At 38.5% G+C, this 19,761-nt stretch overlaps 1 protein-coding gene across 2 annotated transcripts in view; it reads left to right on the top strand.

Moving 5' to 3' along the window:
- letm1 (leucine zipper-EF-hand containing transmembrane protein 1) overlaps positions 1-19,761 on the top strand; it is an 81,022-nt gene that overhangs the window by 29,751 nt on the left and 31,510 nt on the right. For both annotated transcript variants that reach the window (XM_052010226.1, XM_052010225.1), the window contains exons 4-8: positions 5,759-5,902; positions 6,584-6,721; positions 10,725-10,928; positions 14,211-14,330; positions 15,557-15,688. In XM_052010226.1, the coding sequence (XP_051866186.1) occupies positions 5,759-5,902; positions 6,584-6,721; positions 10,725-10,928; positions 14,211-14,330; positions 15,557-15,688 (738 nt within the window). The remainder of the gene's footprint in view (positions 1-5,758; positions 5,903-6,583; positions 6,722-10,724; positions 10,929-14,210; positions 14,331-15,556; positions 15,689-19,761) is intronic.

The following is a 19,761-nucleotide window of genomic DNA, read 5'->3' as shown; positions in this document are numbered from 1 at the left end:
AATCAAAATTTTAAGCAATTTGAATTAATCAATTGAATAATTGATAAACAATTATCATAATTTGAATTAAGCAGAGTGGATGTTCATATAACTTTTTAAATCCAGTCCTTTCTGAGCATTTGAAGTCTTAAACTTTATGGCAATTTAAGCGATGATCATACAGCCCAAATGATCATCTGAAATTCTGAAATGCATCATCAAGAGAAAAGAGTAAATAGTAGTAAATGTTTTATCAGTCAGGGTACTTTCTTGTCCACATAATGGAGAAAATAATTATTCTATTTCTTTTGCAAATAATGTGAACTCAAGAATTAGATACGGAAGTAGGCCACATACCAGTTCTACAATTTAATAAGATCTTAACTGATCTGATTGCAACCTTAACTCCACATTCCTGAGTACTTCTGGTAGCCTTTCAGCCACTTGCATCAGATGTCAGTCTACCTCGGTCTTAAAAATATTTGAAGACTCTGTTTCCACTGCCTTTTGAGGAACACAGCGTCAAACAATTCTGACTATTGGAGAAAACAAAACTTTGCATCATCTATGTCTTAAACGGGCAACTTCTTATTTTTAAACAGTGGCTCTTAGATCTAAGTCATCCTACAAGAGGAAACAGATATCCATCAAGGCCCCTAAGGGTCCTTTGCATGTTTCAGTCATGTTGCCTCGCTCTGTCTTCTAAGCAGATACAAAACTAGCCTGTCCAATCTTTCCTCATAAGACCACCTGCTCATACTAATTATTGGTCTAGTAAAGCTTCTCTGGAATGCTTCCAATGCATTAACATCTTTCCTTTAAACATGCTATACAGTGCTTCAGATATGGTCTTGCAAATTCCCTAAGTAACTGTACTTTGTATTCAGTTCCCCCAGCAATAAGCAATAATATTTTATTAGCTTTCTTAATTACCTGCTGCCTTTTGCAAATCATGCACTAAGGAGCCGCCTTGTATATGCAATTCCCTTGGTGATAAACCACAATGTAACAAATATCAGTGTTATTGAAAATTTTGGGTTTAAAGCTTCCACTGAGATTTTCACGATTGCTTTGCTATATTAAAGTTGATTAAACAATAATCACTTTTAACATTTCTGTGCAGAAAATTTCAAACTCTTGTGTGACAAATCCTGAAATATAAACTTAATGTTTGCCAACAATCATTTAAGCAGTCTTTTGAGTTCAGTAATACCTGGAATTGTATTTGACTGTACAGAGCCAGGAGAACATGAAATCATTTTAACATTTTTCTGGTTCAAGCTTCAAAGGACTTCCACTAATAATTGAGCCTTGTAGATGGTTAAGAGACAAACATATTGGTACAACTCGGGACTTGCATTTGGGGCAAAACTGGTAAGGATAGCAGACATGCTTCCCTCCCTGACTTTATAGATCCAGCTGGATCTTTGTGATAGTCTGAGACCTTTGCAAACACAGGCTCTTTATTTCCAGATAAGGGTCAATGGTGGCGAGGTACAAACTTAATTGGCACTTAAAAAGAGAAAGAGTATTTGACCAGTTTGATTTGAAGTAACAGAAAGAAAGAGTTGATGACTGTTGATGTTTTGTTATGCTTGTGGAACTTTCAGAAAATGCTGAAGCTTCTCATTATAAACATTAGCAAAATTAACATGAAGTTAAAAGTGCAGCGTGAATAAAGCCTCAAATGAAGTCAACAGTGAGGAGCATAGAAGAGAGAATGTAAGTTGACTACTATGTAGGCAGTCTAATGGCAAATGATGTAATTGGGTGGTGCGGGCTTGTTGGGCTGGAAGGGCCTGTTACCGTGCTGTATAGATAAAGTTAAAGATATTTAATGCAGTGAAGTGATTCTTTATGGTAGGGAGGGCAAGGAGAGGGAGTATAAAATAAAATGAATAAATTTAAATTTTAGTACACACTTAAAGAGATGTGGGTTTTATATAATAAATCTTTAAAGGGAGCAGGATAAGTTGAAAATAATAGGATGCATGGCTATTAGTTACAGAGAATCAAGGTCAGAATTGAAATAGTTATGCAAAACCTTATATAAATCACTATTTAGCAGTGCAGCTGGTACTACATATGATGTGATGCAGTAGACACTTACTAAAAAATCTAAATGGTACCAGGGGTGTGCGACTTCTGTTGAATGAAACAACTGAAGAAACTGGGTTTGTTCTCTTTGGAACAGAAAAGTTTGAAAGAAGAGACTTGGTGGAGATGATCAGAATGGTTTTGATAAATACAATAAAACTGTTTCCATTGTCATAAAAGTGATACTGATTTCACGTATTGGTGATGAATTTTTTTTTACACAGTTGTAATCTGGAATGCCTTGGTCAAGGTTCCTCGAAGCAAATGGAGTCATGGAGTTATGCAGCACAGAAGTGGGCCCTTCAGCCCACCATGTCCATGCTGATCTTTTTGCCTATTTGTACTAATCCCTTCTTGCCCACATTAGGACCATATCCTTCTATGCCTTGCCTATTTAAATGTCTTTCTAAATGTCTCTTAAATGTAGTCATTGTATCTCATTCCACCACTTCCTCTGGTAGTGCATTCCAGAAAACTTGCCCTCAGATCCCATTTAAAACTCTCTCCTCTAATCTTAAAACTATGCTGGTTTTTTTTGAGAACTCCACCATGGGAAAAAGATTTTGGCTATCTATTCCTCTCATAATCTAGTACATTTCTATCAGGTCATCACTAAGCCATCTCTGCTCCAGAGAAAACATACCCAGCCTATCCAATATCTTTCCACAATTAATGTCATTCAATCCAGGGAATATCCTGGTGAATCTTCTCTCCACTCCAGATTCCTCTGATTCCCGGCTCAATCACATCCTTCCTATTGTGTGGTGACCAAAGTTGCACATAATACTCCCAAATGTGGTCTGATCAGCATTTAGTAAAGTTGCAATGTAACGTCCAACTCTTATATTTTATGCCTCAACCTAAGAGGGCAAGCAAGCCATAAGCCGTCTTCATCAACCTTTTGACCAGTGTTGCCACTTTCAGGGAACAATGGACTTGGACCCCTAAATCTGGCTGTTCGTCAATATTCCTTAGTGTCCTACTATTTTTCTTGCATATCCTATCCCTCTCTGACTTCCCAAAATGCATCACCTCGCACTTGTCAGGATTAAATTTCATCTGCCAAAACTCCTCCCAACTTTCCATCTGATCTATATCTTACTGTAGCCTTAGACAAGCTTCCTCACTATCCACAACACCACCAATTTTTGTGTCATCCACAAACTTACAGCTCCTACGTTCATATGCAAGTTGTTAATATATACCACAAACAGCAAAGGTCCCAGCACCAATCCCTATGGTACATCTCTAGTCACAGGCTTCCTTTCAGAAAAACGTCCACCACTACCCTGTGCCTCCTACTACAAAGCCAATTTTGGATCCAATTCAGTTCTCCTTGCATCCCATGTGCCTTAACATTCTGGACCTGACTACCATGCAGGACCTTGTCAAACATCTTGCTAAAGTTCATATAGACAACATTTACCATCCTACCACCTTCAATCTCCTTTGTTGCCTCCTGACAATACTCAATCAAATTAGTGAGGCAGGATTTTCCCCTAAGAAAACTATGTTGACTTTTCTTAATCAGTCCCTGCATTTTCAAATGTACATAAATCCTGCCCCTTAGAATTTTCTCCAATAATTTTCCTACCACTGATATAAGACTCACTGACCTGGCTTGTCCATGCTGCCCTTAAATTTAAAAAAACAGCATTAGCTATATTCTTCTGGTATCTCACCTGTGGCTCACATTGATGCAAAAGTCTCCATCAGGGCCCCAACAATCACTTCCGTTGTTTCCGTAGTATTCTGGGAAAGATCTCATCCGGCCCTGGGGATTTATTTACCCTTATGCATTCCAAAACATTTAATACCTCCAACTTGTTAATACCTACATGCTTCAAACAATCCAAGTATCTCTCTCTCTCTCTCTCTCTCTCTGAGCTCAGTATCCTCCATTTCCTTCTCCCTCGTGAATACAGACAAGTAATATTCATTTAGGACCTTGGTGACATTCTCTGGTTCCACACATAGATTACCCCTTCAGTACCTAAAGGATCTTGCTCTTTCCCTAGCTTACCCACTTGATCCTCATACTTCTAGAATGATTTGGGATTCTCATTACTCTTGCCTGCCAAGAGTATTTCATGACCTCATTTTGGCCTTCTAATTTCCTTTTTTAAATATTCTCCTGCACCCTCTATATTCCTCAAGGGACTCGCTTAATTGTAGTTGCCTATTCTTGTCATGTGCATCCTTTTTTCATTATCAAACGTTCAATAACTTTTGGCATCCAGGGTTCCTTATTCTTTCAATCTTATTCAGATGTTGGTTTACCTGCTAGCATCAGCTCCCAATGTACTTGTGCCAGGTTTTCTCTTATATCAAAATCAGCCTTCCCCCAATTTAGGACCTTGACTTGAGGACAACCTTATCCCTTTTTATAACTACCTTGAAACTTACAGAATTGTGCTCACTGTTATGAAATTGTTCCCCAACCAACATTTCCATTGCCTGGTAGGATAGTCGTAGAGCATGGAAACAGGCCATTTGACCCAACTTGTCCATGCCGACCAAGATTCCCATCTAATCTAGCCCCGTTTGCCCACATTTGGCCCATATCCCTCGAAACGTTTCCTATCCACGTACATGTCCAAGTTCCTTTTAAAAGTTGTTAATGTACGTGCCTCAGCTACTTCCTCTGGCAGCTCATTCCATATACTGACCACCCTCTGGGTGGAAAAAGTTGCCCCTCAGGTTCCTATTAAATCTCTAGCCTCTCACCCTAAACCTATGTCCTCTAGTTCTTGATTCCCCAACCTGGGAAAATCCTGATTCCCTAACCCTGGGAGGATGATCTATGTATTGTCTCAAAATTAGCTTGGATATGTAAAAAATTCTGACCCTTCTGAGCCCCTTTCACCAGGTCAATCCCAGTCAATACTGAGAAAGTTAAAATCCCCCATTTCTATAACCCTTTTTTTTTGTTACATCTTTCTGTGATTTGCTGACATATCTGTTGCTTTGATTCCCACTGACTATTGGGAGACCTATAGTATAACCCCAGCAAAGTGATTGCCCCTCTCTCATTCCCAAGGTATATCCATGTGGCCCTATGGGATGATTCCTCCAGGATATCTCCCTACATGCTCCTGTGATGCTCTCACTAACCAGTGGTGTGACTCCCCCTCTTGCATCCCCCTTTGTCATGCTTGAAACTTCCATACCCCAGAACACCTAAGCTACCAGTCTTGCCCTTCATTCAACCATGTTTCTGTGATTGCAATAATATCGTAATTCCATGTGGTGATTCATGCTCTAAACTCATCTGACTTGCCTGTGAGTCTTTTTGCATTAAAATAAATGCCATTGAGCCAAACAGGAACTTCATGCTCCCTAACCTGCCTCTCTACCCTGCCCACTGGACTTGCTCGATTTAAATTTTACAAAGATGAACTGAATTGATACATGAATACATGAAGTTGTAGGTCGATGGAGAAAGACTACGTCTAGCTCTACCAAAGACCTGAAGCAAACATGATAGATGGAATAGTTGTTACTCTGATATAATTTGCTCTATAACATAGCCAATATACTCCAAATCCTCTTCTCTTACCCTAGAACAATAGATCAAAGTTTTAATCATCTAAAACATTAAGTATGCTTCTCAATTCTTGCATAAAAATTAAAATAAAGGAATTTCATTTGTATTTCAATCTCTCTTTTTAACTCCCAACAGTTTTTGCGGACGTGTGCTGACCTCTTTCGTCTGGTGCCCTTCCTGGTTTTCATAATTGTTCCGTTCATGGAGTTTCTTCTTCCCGTTGTTCTTAAACTTTTCCCTAATATGCTTCCTTCAACTTTTGAGACAAAATCCAAGAAGGTGAGTATGTACTTGCATTCTGTTGTAATACTTCTATGGATTAAAATGTTAAGTCTTAATTTTGTGCAATGTCTTCACCTGTTCAAGTTAGACTATTTTAACTGCAGAATATTCAGAAAATAAATTAAGCAGAATTTGTCACCTTTAAGAATTATGAAATCCTACTGTTTTGTTTAGATGTTCAACTGCTTATATCATAATTATATAAATTATATAAATTGCTTGTCTGTACTGTATGTTCAAAGATTTTACCTAAATATTATCAAAACTGGTGATGCTGCCTTTGGTCCCCATTGCAAGCTGTGATCCTCAACCGTCAACTTCATCAAATCAGACTGTTTGCAGTCTTGGTGTCAGATTTGATCTTTTATTGCGTTTCAGATGACATTTCCACATGAGAGCATATTTCTATCTCAACAGTAAATATTTCTTCTCTTTCCCAACTAGAAGTTGTCGCAATATATGAAACTTAAATGTTACTGCATCAACCTATGCAACTGAAGAGCTATCATTTCAATATCTAGAAGAAATTGCTATATGGCTTTATTTGAATTAATTTAACCATGGAAAATAGCCATTATCTTTGTGTTGGCAATAAAGAATCTTTTAAAGATAGCAAAAGCATTTCCTTATTGAAACTTCTAAATGTGTTTGAAAACCGATAATTTTCTTTTTGTACAGGAAGATAGGTTGAAAAAAGAACTGAGAGTAAAGCTTGAAATGGCAAAATTTCTTCAAGATACAATTGAAGAGATTGCCCTGAGAAATAAAGCAGCTAAAGGAGATGTCACAAAGGACTTTTCCACATTCTTTCAGAAGGTAACATTTAAATTCCAGTAATTGACCTCCATGATCATCATAGCCTATTTACAAATGAATGTGGCATTCGTTTTTAAAATCAAATTGATTAGCTCTGAGGCAGCGGAACTGGAACTGGCCTCAATCCTTAAATCAATTTGCTTCCTTTTGATTGGTTGCCTACTGAAGATATAAGTACACATTGGCACACATCAATAGAATCTAGCTCAGTTGTGGTACTGTTTTGTATTTTGCCAATAGTTGCTGCATGAAGAACTTGAGATGTTTTGACGTGCGCAAAGCTAGCTATATTCCAGCTTTAATCACTGTCTTTGGGAGAAGGGCAGTGAGGAGAAAGTATTGTGGCTACATTATTTCTGTCTTGGTGGATTCTTGTTTAATTGCTTTTACTTGTCACTGTGGATAAGTTAAGTTCAAGTCTATGACTTGCTTTATGTGGGACAGTTCCTCTTAGAAATTTTGTTTTAAGCCACAGAATTTTGTTAGATTCATAAAATCATTATGGGAAATAAAGGGGGTATTATGTCCATGCCAGCTTTCTACAAAGCAGTTCATTTCCCTGATCTATCCCTGTAGTCCTACAAGTTTATTTCTCCCAAGTGCATATCAAACTTCCTTTTGAAGTTGGTGTCTATACTTCCACTACCATCATAAGTAGCAAATTCTAGGTCATTACCACTTGTTAAATCAAAACATTTTTTCTTTTGTATACCTTGCTCAGGACCTTAAACTTGTATCCACTAGACCTTCAGCGAATGAGAATGGCTTTTCTAGCAAATCTCCCCTGAGCCTTCTTTACTCCAAGGGTGACAACCTGATCTTTACCAACATATCCCCATGGCTAAAATCCCTTATTTGTGGCACTATTCTCACAAGGACCTTCATATTTTTCCTAAGATGTGGTGACCAGAACTACCTTTAAATTTATTCTTCTTTCAGGATCTGGACATTGCTGGCAAGATGAGTATGTATTGCCCATTCCTAACTGCCCTTGAGAAGGTGGTGGTAAGCTGCCACTTTGAACAGCTACAGACCTTCTGGTGAAGGTGCTCCATGTGCTGGGTAGAAGATCCTGGGATTCAGAATCTACTAATAGATATTTCCAAGTTGGGATGATGTGCAACTTGGAGGGGAACTTGCAGGCTACCATTCCTAAGTACTTGTGGCTCACCTCCTTTGAACAAACTTTGGGGTACCCAGGCTCTGATTTGCTCTTGTAGCCATGCTATTTATGTGGCTGGTCCCAGATTGAACTCTAGAGATTGCAGGTTTGGCCAGTGCTTTTGGAGTAACCTTAAAAAAAGTAACCAGGGTGTACTTTGTAGATGATGCACACAGTTTTGATGGAAGAGGAACTGAATCTTTAGGGTGAAAGATGGGGTACTGATCAACTGGGCTATCTTGTCCTGGATGGTGTAAACTTCTTGAATATTCTTGGAGCTCCATTTATCTAGGCAGTAGCAAGTATTCCTTCTTAACATTTCTCATGCCTTGCAGATGATGGAATGTCTTTGGGCTGTCAGGATGCGAGTCACTTACTTCAGATACCCAAACTCTGATCTGTACTTGTAACCTTGGTATTTATGTGGTTAGCCCAGTTAAGCTTCTGGTCAATGTGATCCCAGGATATTGGTGGTGCTCGTACCATTGTGTTAGAGATGGTCATTGCCTGGCACTTCTATGGCATAGATGTTTTTTGCCTCTTATCAGCCCATAGCTGAAGGTTATCCTGGTCCTGCTGTCTGCAGGCGGGGTCTACTTACTTCACTGAGGAACTACTGGTGGAACTGAACATTGTCTAATCATTAACAAATATCCCTACTTCTGATCTTATAATAGAAGAAGCTCATTGAGGAAGCATTTAAAGAAGATGGGAGACTGACCTGAAGAGCTTTTGCAATGAAGTTGCATAATTGATCACCAAATGCAACCGTGTTCCTTTGCGTGATGTATGACTTTAAACATTGGTGTATTTTCCCCTTGCTGCCTATTGCTTGATGCAACGTCCAGCCAAATCCTGCCTTGGTGTCAAGGGCAGTGACTTTCGCCTCACCTCTGGAATTCAAATCTCTAACTGTGCATCGATAAGTAGGTTATTGATGAGTATTGCTGCTGGATAACACTATCAATAACATCGTTAAACCTTCCAACACTTTGCTGCTGATTTAGAGTAAATTGACTGGACTAGTTGGGATGAAGGGCCTGTTTCCATGCTGTATGATTGTATGACTGGGTGGTAATTAGCTAGGTTGGATTTGTCCTGCTTTTCATGAACTGGATATATCTGGGCAATTTTCACATTGTCAGGTAGATGCCAGTCTTGTAAGTGCACTAGAATTTCTTGGCTGAAGTTCAGTATTACTGCTGGGATGTTTCCAGTCCCATAAATATTGCTGTATCATGGGGTGAATCTGGCTTTGTTGATAGTGGGGATCTCATGAGGATACAGCGATGGATCAATTGCTCAACAGTTCTTCTGACTGAACGTAGTTGTGAATGTTTGAGCCTTGTCTTTAGTAAACAAGTACTTGACCCCTGCATTACTGAAGATGGGGTGGTATTTTGTTGCTGCTGCTTGCTGTTAACTGTTCAAATGTCCTCCATTGTTTGTGACCAGATTTGATGTGAGTCCAGAGGTTTGAGCTGATACATTGATTGTGAGAATACTTGTTTCAATCTATTTTACTATGTTTTTTGATATTTGGAGTGCATGCACTGCAGTACAACCCCTTTGTTAAAGAGTGGTTGCGTTCTGAGAAAACCACAGCGCAATTTCCCATAAGATGAACCCTTGACAAAAATTTACAATTTGTTATTTCTTTCACATCTTGTGGTAATCTAGTTTTTTTTTCACACGTAAATTCTGTAAGAGCAAACTTTAATTCTGTATCTCAAATTTTTGGTAGTGATTAAATTCCGTAGGGGTATGGCATTATGGCATTTCAAGATACCATTTATGGTATCTGAAGTGCCATAATCTGGGGATACCTGTATTGTGTTGTAGCTTTAGCAGACTGGTATCAAATTTTTAGATATGTTATTGCTGCTCTTCTCATTGAATCAGGGTTGAACCCTTGGCTTGATAGTGATGCAGAGCAAAGGATTTGCCAGGTCATAAGGTTACAGACTGTGTTAATGTATATTGCTGGTGCATCCACAGCACCTTACAGATGTCCAGGTCTATTCTGAATTAACATGATGCCACAAAACCTGATGGAGCCTGTCCTTGGTGTAAAGTTGGGACTTTATCTCTAGAAGGACAATATGTGTGGTTTAACCAGAAGTTTAGAAAGGTTCAGAATAACTTCTGATTTAAAAGTCCCGGACCTGGAGCACTAAGTGTTTCTCCTTTCACAGGTGTTGTCTGACCTGTTGAGTATTTCCAGCATTTTGTGCTTTTGTTTCAGCATACTTTTCTGCTTTTTTTTAACTCAACACCTCTATCTACAGAGCCCAAGATCATATATATTTTGACAATACTGTGAGGATCCTGTCACCTTCAAAGATCTATGCTGAAAAACTCTCAGGTTCCTTTGTTCCCACTTGCGCACTACAACTATGCTTGTAAGGCTGTATTTCCTCTCCCCTTCTGCCAAATGCATTCACACTTGTTTACTAAATTCTTTTTGCCACTTGTCTGCATATTCTGCTTGCTTTTTCATAACCTTTGGAATTCAGTTGGTATTGTCCTCACTGTTTCCCACAGCTTAAACTTGGTGGTATTAACAAATTTTGAAATATTGCTCTGCTTCCCATATCCAAGTTATTTTACATTTATGCTAGGCGTTTCAGCAGTTATCCTTGGTGAATGTCACTGTCTACCCTCCTACATTTTGTAGTATTGTGGAAAATGTAGATGCTGAAAAACACAAAATACTGGAAATTCATAGCATCTTGGGAAAATAAATGATGAAAGTTATCGGGAATTTCTTTCAGTCCTTTTTTTTTTTGAATAGTAACAATTTACTATTTGTTGTGTTCTGTATTCTTGTTTCCTTTTCAGATTCGAGATTCTGGGGAAAGGCCCAGTAATGAGGAGATCATGCGTTTTTCTAAACTATTTGAGGATGAGCTTACACTTGACAACTTAACACGACCTCAGCTGGTTGCACTTTGTAAATTGTTGGAGTTACAGTCAATAGGAACCAATAACTTCTTACGATTTCAACTCATTATGAAATTGCGTGCCATTCGTGCAGATGACCAGGTAATATAATTATGGAATGATCCTGAAAAAGCCATGTGAGAGAATAAAATAGAATTTTAACAAAGATGGTCCATTGTTGTTGGATTACATTTCAAAAATTAAGATATCAGGTTCTCTCAGCAACACAGCTCAAGAATATAAATGCTTCAGCCCATGATGTCTGTGACTATGATGCCAAATTAAACTAATCCCATCTGCCTGCACATGGTCTGTATCCCTCCATTCCTTGCCTGTCCAAATGCTATTGTATCTGCTTCCATCTCCTGGCAGCACGTTCCAGGCACCTACCACTCTCTGTTTAAAAACAAAAAAACTCACCTCTTAAATCTCCTTTAAACTTTACTCCTCTCGCCTTAAAGCTATGCCATTTAGTATTTGACATTTCCACCCTGGGGGTAAAAAAGACTTTGACTATCTACGTATCTATGCCTCTCATAATCTTATATACCAACAGGTTGCCTTTCAGCCAGGAACACAATCCAAGTTTGTCCAACCTCTCCTTTATAACTAGTACCCTCTAATCTAGGCAACATCATGGTGAACCTCTTCAGCACCCTCTCCAGAACTGCACACAGTAATCTAAATGTGGCCTAAGCAAACTTTTATGCAGCTGCAACACAAGTCCCCAGCTTTTATACTCACTGCCTCAACCAGTGAAGGCAAGCATACTGTACACCTTCTGCACCATCCTATCTACTTGTGTTGCCACTTTTCAGGGAGCAATGGACTTGCACCGTAAGATCTCTCTGTACATCAATGCTCCTGCCACTTACTCCATAGTTTCCTTTTACATTTGACCTCCCAAAGTGCAACACCTCACAGTTGTCCAGATTAAACTCCATCTGCCGTTCCTCCACCCATGTTTCCAACTGATCTATATCCTGCTGTATCCTTTGACAACCTTCATCGGTATCCACAACTCCGCCAATTTTCGTATCATCTGCAAACTTACTAATCAGCCTACCTACATTTTTGTCCAAATCAATAGCGGTCCCAGCACTGATCCCTGTGGAACATCACTGGTCACAGACCTCCAGTCAGAGAAACACCCCTCTGCCATTGCACTCTGTCACCTTTGGCCAAGCCAATTTTGAATCTACTCTACCAAGTCACTGTGGAACCCATGTGCCTTAATCTTCTGGATCAGCCTTGCATGAGGGACCTTGTCAAATGCTTTATTAAATTCTATGTAGACGGCATCTTCTGCCCTACCCTCATCAATCATCTTCATCAGCTCCTCAAAAAAGAACTGAATCAAATTTGTAAGATATGATCTCCCCTGCACAAAGCCATACTGACTAACCCTAATATGTCTATGCTTTTCCAGATGTGAGTAAATCCTATCCCTAAGAATCTTCTCCAATAATTTCCCTACCACTAATGTTAGTCTCACTGGTCTGTAATTTGCTGGAGATTATCCCTATTGCCCTTCTTAAACAAAGGAAGAACATTGGCCTTTCTCCAATTCTCTGGGACTCGCATGTGGCTAAAAATGATGCAAAGATCTCTGAGAAGGCCCCAGCAATCTCCTCTCTTGCCTCCCTCAGTTTCCTGGAATAGATCCCATCAGGCCTTGAGAATTTATCCACCTTAATATTCTTCAAGAGACCCAACACCACAACCTCCTTTATATCAATGTGCCCTTGACTATTAACAACGCCTCCCTGAGTGGTCCTACACTTTCCCTAGCTACCCTCTTGTTTTTAATGTATATATAAAAATGGCTTGAGATTTTCCTTATTTCTACTCACCAAGGAAATTTCATGACCCCTTTTAGCCCTTCTGCTGTCCTGATTAAGTTACTTTCCTGCTTCCTTTATATTCCTCAAGAGCCCTGTCCAATTTCAGCTTCCTAAACCTTACATATGCTTCTGTTTTCTTTTTGACGAAATTTACATCATCCCTCATCATTCAAGGTTCTGCTAATTGTTTTCAATAAAACTTTTGGATCATTTACAGGCTGAGCAGTGTTGTCATAGTCTGTAATACCCAATGATTATGGAAATTATTTCAGTCCATTAATTTTGTGTGCCAGTTAAAGTAATGGGATTTCATTTGGTCCCATGCAACATGGTTTACAAGATATTGTGCATTTAAAGATGCATTCAAGGTGGTAGTGTGACTGATTGTGAAGATTTTTAACAATGAACAAAAAAGGACTATCTAATGAATTTATAAAAACTCGGTACTTCAATTTATGTTGTTGTTTGTGAGAAATAGCAGGCTGAGATTTGCATCTAGGGATTTGTCCTATAGCATGTTACTATTTAATTGATGTGTTTTGTGGATCCACTGATTTGATGTCTGCATAAGATTGATAAAACCCAAGGATGATGGGCAAACATGCTATCAGACTCTGAATCAGATTCAGGTTTATTATCACTGTCTTATACAACGTGAAATTCATTGTTTTGCAGCAGCAGTACAGCGCAAAGACATTTTTTTTTAAAAAAACTGTAAATTACGAAATAAATAGTGCAAAAAAAAAGGAACAATGAGGTAGCGTTCATGGACCACTCAGAAATCTGATGACGGAGGGGAAGAAGCTGCTCCTGAATCATTGAGTGTTGGGTCTTCAAGCTCTTGTACCTCCTCCCTGATGATAGTAACAAGAAAGGGGCATGTCCTGGATGGTGAGGGTCCTTAATCATGGATGCTGCCTTCTTGAGGCACTACCTCTTGAAGATGTCTTCTGTGGTGGGGAGGCGTGTGCCCATGATGGGGCTGGCTAGATCTATAACCCTCTGCAGCCTTGTGAGATCCTGTGCATTGGTTGCATCACAGCCTGGTATGGGGGCTCCAGTCAGGATGCTCTCCACCGTACGTCTATAGAAATTTGCAAGAGTCTTTGGTGACATACCAAATCTCCTCAACCTCTTAACAAAGTAGAGCTGCTGGCATACCTTCTTCGTGATTGCATCAATGTGTTGGGCCCAGGACAGATCCTCTGATGGTATATATATTAGTAAGCTGTTGAAATTGCAAAGCTCGTACAAAAAGGACAAAATTTAACAGTTTTTTATTTGAATAAAACTATGCAATTTTCATATATCAAGCAAAGTCCTAGTAAAAAAAACAGCTAATCACAAGGAAATGAGTGTTTTGTCTATTGTTGCAAGTCCAAATAAAATTAAGGGTATGTTCTGAATTCTAAGTAACACACATATTAAATCTGATCCCATTGGTATCTCGGTCCATTCTGTCCTCACGTGGACTAATGCAGATCAGTTGGATTTGCATGGATTGTTTTAACAATGTGCTCTTGCTCTGTTTTGCTGGTAGTTGATTGCAGAAGAAGGAGTAAATACACTGAATGTAAATGAACTGCAGGCAGCTTGCAGAACTCGGGGAATGAGGGCACTTGGAGTGACTGAAGAACGTTTACAAAACCAACTCAAACAAGTGAGTGAGCAAATGAAAATTAAATTTTTTTTTAATTGTCAACAATTGTTATGATTCAGGACTCATGATCATGTAGAAAAACAATGTGAAATTTATCTGATTTAAGGCCTTATTCCATTCTTTAGTCCATTAAGTTAAAGTTTTATATTCTATATTTGAGTACAGTTGAGAATTAAGTTCAGAATATTATTCATTGATACAGATCCTATTCAAGCCTTGGCCTTTGGCATCCGTGGATTATTTTTGCTTTTGGCCCATCAGAAACTCATTTTACATTACGATGTTTGCAATACTTTTTTTCTATATCTATATTAACATATCTCCCTATAGCAAATGATTATCAACAAACTGCTGATGAATGAAATCTGAAATAAATATGGAAAATGCTGGAAACGTAGCAGGTCAAACAGCATCATTCTACCCAGCTTTGTTCTACCCATTCCCTTCCCTAGCATCTCTGCTATCTAAAACTAACATGTTTTCTCTCTCTCCCAGTTCAAATGAAGGGTTCCAGACCTGAGATGTTCACAGTTTCCCATTTCACAGATGCTGCTTGATATGTTGAGTGTTTCTGTATTTATTTCTCTGCCTCTGTACGAGTTCCCAATTGAAATTTCTGTAGTGCTACTTCCAATACTTCTGCCCTGAGCTCTTTATATTTTCTTATGTGAGGATGAACTTTTTAAATGCATCATCTCCTACTCATGTTCATTCCTTAGATTGATTTTAAGAAAGTGCCTTAGTTTTAGTATCTCATTAAAAGGTCTTCCAAAAATGACAGGAAGGTGGAATCCCTGAGGAGGTTCCTATTCAACAATGAAGTAATCACTGTTTTAAACCACAATAAGATTGAAGGCACTTCTCTAGCTGACTAGTGGAGCATAAGTATCTTTATAAGCATGCAAAGTAAAATTACAGAAGACACTATGGAATCCCTCTTCACTGGTTTACCAGTTACATACATCTTATAATTATTGATTTATAAAATGCTGTCTTGCCTGTAAATGAGGAATGATTTTGAATGTACATAAGTATGGCAAACAATATGGTTTTTAAAATGCTAATTTTTCTGGATTCAGTGTTGCATTTGAGGAACTAATAAACACTATGGTTTGCTGATTTTAATTACCGTCAACATATCCAAAGACTAATTGAGATATATACCAAACAGCACACTTACCAAGTAAGTCTAGTGCTCATTGTTAATTTCGTTTTCCTTTTAATAGTGGCTGGATCTTCATCTAAACCAGCAGATTCCAACTTCACTGCTACTGTTGTCTAGAGCCATGTTTCTTCCAGATACCCTTTCACCAGCTGATCAGCTTACAACAACTTTGCAAACATTGCCAGAGAGTGTGGTAAGTAATTTGCTAAATATGCTCAAAATAAACTTTTGGGGGTTTGTTTAAAATTTCATTTGAAATATCCTTTAGTCTTTTCATTGCTACTTCTACATGCTAAAATAAATCTCTTTTGTTGGATATCGTCTGCTGTGTATCTGCCCATTTCACCAGTGTTCTCAAGTCTGTTACTGTCCTCTCTGTTTAGCAAATTTTTGTTTGGTGTTATTAACCAATTTAAAAACTTTGTCCAATTCCAGGTTATTAATACAAATAAAAATGTGTTGTGGTGTGAAAAACAACCCCTGTTAAAAAAAAATATGACTTCCTTTCTACCTGAAAAACATCCACTCACTACCACATTATCTTTCTGTCCCTTAGTTAATTAGTTAAATGAAGACGTTTTAACAAGTTTTAATTTTGCTAGTGGACCTATTATGTACTTCAATCAGTACACACAATACGTGTTCTCATTGTGACATAAAAATGTGATATCTTGATGATCAATCTGACTGTTGGCACACTCAAAGAAAAAATATCAGAATTAGTCTGGATGTGTTTTAGCTCATGGCAATCATGCATTAGGTATATCAGGAACTAAAATGTTGGTGGAATCTGCCAAAAATCTATAAAAGCCAAGTCACTTCAACAGACCCAAATGTTGTTGGTTGGCTCTCACAGTTTAAGGCCCTCCAAGTTGGTTTCCAGGATTAGTTTTAAAAATTGCATTACAAAACCCTTGAGACACAGAAGAAAGCAATTCAGCCCATCACGTCAATGCCAGCTGAGAAAGGTATACCCAGCCTAATCCTATCTTCCAGCATCAAGCCCGTAACCCTGCAGGCTACAGTTCTTCAAGTGCACATTCAAGTACCTTTTAAACGTAATAAGAGCATCTGCTTCTAAACCCCTCTAAGGCGCTGAGTTCCAGACCCCTATTACCTTTTGGATGAAAACAAAACTTCTCCCTAATCCTTCTGCCAAATCTATGCCTCTGCTAAGAGAAATTGATGCTTAAGTATTCTACTTTGGCTCCTCATAATTTCATGCTTCTTAACTAAATCTACCCTTGGCTTTCTCTTCCAAAAAATAAACCCATCCTATTCAATCTTCTCTCCTAGCTAAAGTTTTCCAGACCTGGCAATGTCCTTGTTCATTTCTGCACCCTCTTTTTCTTTAAAAGAAGAAAGTTGGATCTTTTCTATAATGTAACTAGAACTGTACATGGTAATCAATCAGTTTCCTACCTAGTGTGGTATAAAGTTTCAGCATAACCTTGCTCTTGTACTCTATTCCATGTTCCCTTACATGACTTGAATGCAAATGTAGATGGTTAAATTAGTAAGCTTGCTAATGTGACAAAAATTGGTGGAGTTGTAGACAGCAAAGAAGTTTGTCTAAGGATACAGATGGACATGGAGCAGCTAGAAAGTTGGCTGGAGTGGTAGCAGATGGAACTTAATCCAGACAAATGTGAGGTAATGCATTTTGGGACATCAAATGCTGGCAGGACATAAACAGTAAATGGCAGGGATCTTAGGAGTGCTAATATAAAGAGAGACCTTGGGGAGCAAGTTCATAGTTCCCTGAAAATGGTGACACAGGTAGTGCGGAAGGCATTTGGTAGGCTTGTCTTCATAGGCTGAGGCATTGAGCATAAGAGTTGGGATATCATATTGTAGCTGTACAATATGTTGGTCAGGCTGCACTTGGAGTGCAGTGTACAGTTCTGTACGCCACACTTACAGGAAGGATGTGTTAGCATTAGGAAAAAATGCAGAAGAAATTCACTGGGATGTTGTCTGGAATGGAGAGCTTTAGTTATAAGGAGAGATTGGATAGGCTAGTATTTTTTTCCTCACTGGAGTGTAGGTAATTGACTGGTGACCTCATAGAGGTTTATAAGATTACAAGGGGCATATGTAGAGTAGATAATACAAGTCTTTTTCCCAGGGAAGGGAGCCTAAAGCCAGAGGGCATAGGTTTCAGGTAAGAGGAGAGAAATTTAAAGGAGATCTGAGGGACAAGTTTTTCACCCAAAGGGTAGTGGTTATATAGGACAAGGTGGTAGAGGCAGAAACAATTATGTTTGGACAAATGCTTGGATAGGAAGGGAACAGAAGGATATGGGCAAATGGAATTAACGTCGACAGGCATCATTTTCAACATAGACACTTTGGGCTAAAGGGCCAGCTTCTGTGTTGTACAGCTCTATGACTACTTTATTGGCCTGTTTTACCTCTTTTAAGGATTGTGGACATGTTCCCTAAGCTCTGTACTGCCTATTATCATTTTATTTATTCTGCGTTACATTATTTTGTTGAATCTTCCAGATGCAATACCTGAAACTTCTTTGTATTAAAATACTTTTGTCACTTTTCTGCCCAAATGGCTAATGCATTCATATCTTCCAGCAGTCTAAAGTTTTTCTTCTCACTGAAAACCACACAGACAACTTTTTTTAATAGCACCTGCAATTTTCTTTATCATGTTCCCTACATTTAAGCCCAAATTGTTAATATTCACTATATTAATATACTACAAACAAGAATGGGGTACAGTACTGAGCCCTGCAGAACCCCATAGGAAGCAGCCTTCAGGTCACAAAAAGAATGGTTTTATCCTTTTCCTCCTTTCCTGAGCAAATTTCAGATTCACTTTTTCACTCTCCCTTAGTCCCAAGGGTTCTGACCAGCTTGCCATATGGAACTTTGTTCAAAGCCTTGTTAAAATTCATGTAGACTACCTTAAACACTCTGTTCTCTTTGACATTTTTTTGTTACCTCCTCAAAAAATTCAGTTATTAGTCGAACATGACTTTGCCATGTTGTTATCCTTGATTAATCTGTGCCTTTCTAAATGAAAGTTTATATTGCCCCTCAAAATTAATTCCTGTAATTTTCTTGCCTCTAAAGTTAAACTAATTGGCTTGTATTTCAAGTCAAGTCAAGTTTACATGGTTATCTTTTCCTTTGCAAACAACTGTACAATGTTGGCAGCCCTCCAATCTTCTGACACCACTCCTGTAGCCAGAGAGAATTGACTTCCAATTTCTGTATAATATGCACATGAAGATTAATGGAGAAATGCAAAATTCTCTATCAAAGATATTTCGTGTGATCAGTTCAGATCCATGAAGGAAACTGATTTTAACCACCTCTCAAAAATTAATTAGACCAAATGGGAAATGATCAAGTGTCATGGGCATGCTTTTAAACCTAGCTGAAAAACCTTTGAAGACTTTGACTGATGGTAGAGCTTTCAAACTTTTTGAATGCATCCAAGCATCCCAAATATTTGGAAGCATTGAATAGCTATTTAAATCAATTAAACAAAAATAATTAATGATTATTAAAAACACTTCAAAGGACACACACTTAAATTATTAAAAATAATTATTAAAAATGGTTAAAACGGACAAAAATAATTTAGAGTTTTTATTCTTCCTCACATTTGTAAAACCTCCTTTCAAATGAATAGGCTAATGGATCCAGGTGCAGGGAATTGCCATATTTGGGCTTGGATTTGAGAAATGCCAGTGATGCTCAGCCAGCAAGTTTAGAACTTGTGCATTAATGTGAGAGTCTCACACTTGCGTATAAATATTGGTTGTTGCCATGAAACTGCTGGTATACTTCTGACCCGCTGAAAGTATGACGCATTGGTTTTAAATTTTTGCTGATGGTGCTCAGGGCAGTCCTTTATTTGATTTAATTGCCCAGAGGTGTTGGATGATAGACTTCATATTGCTTTATAGGAGAACATAGAACACTACAGCACAGTACAGTACAGGCCCTTCGGCCCACAATGTTGTGCTGACATTTTATCCTGCTCTAAGATCTATCTAACCCTTCCCTCCCACATAGCCCCCTATTTTTCTATCATTCATGTGTCTATCTAAGAGTCTCTTTAATGTCCCTAATGTATCTGACCCCACAACCTCTGGAGGCACTGCATTCCACGCTCCCACCATTCTCTGTGTAAATAAAAAAACAAACTTACCCCGACATCCCCCTTATACCTTCCTCCAATCACCTTAAAATTATGTCTCACGTTAGCCATTGTCGCACTGGGAAAAAGTCTCTGACTGT

The sequence above is a fragment of the Pristis pectinata genome, chromosome 2 (assembly GCF_009764475.1).
Source record: "Pristis pectinata isolate sPriPec2 chromosome 2, sPriPec2.1.pri, whole genome shotgun sequence".
NCBI classification, from domain to species: domain Eukaryota; kingdom Metazoa; phylum Chordata; class Chondrichthyes; order Rhinopristiformes; family Pristidae; genus Pristis; species Pristis pectinata.
This window is presented reverse-complemented; position numbering and strand designations above follow the sequence as displayed.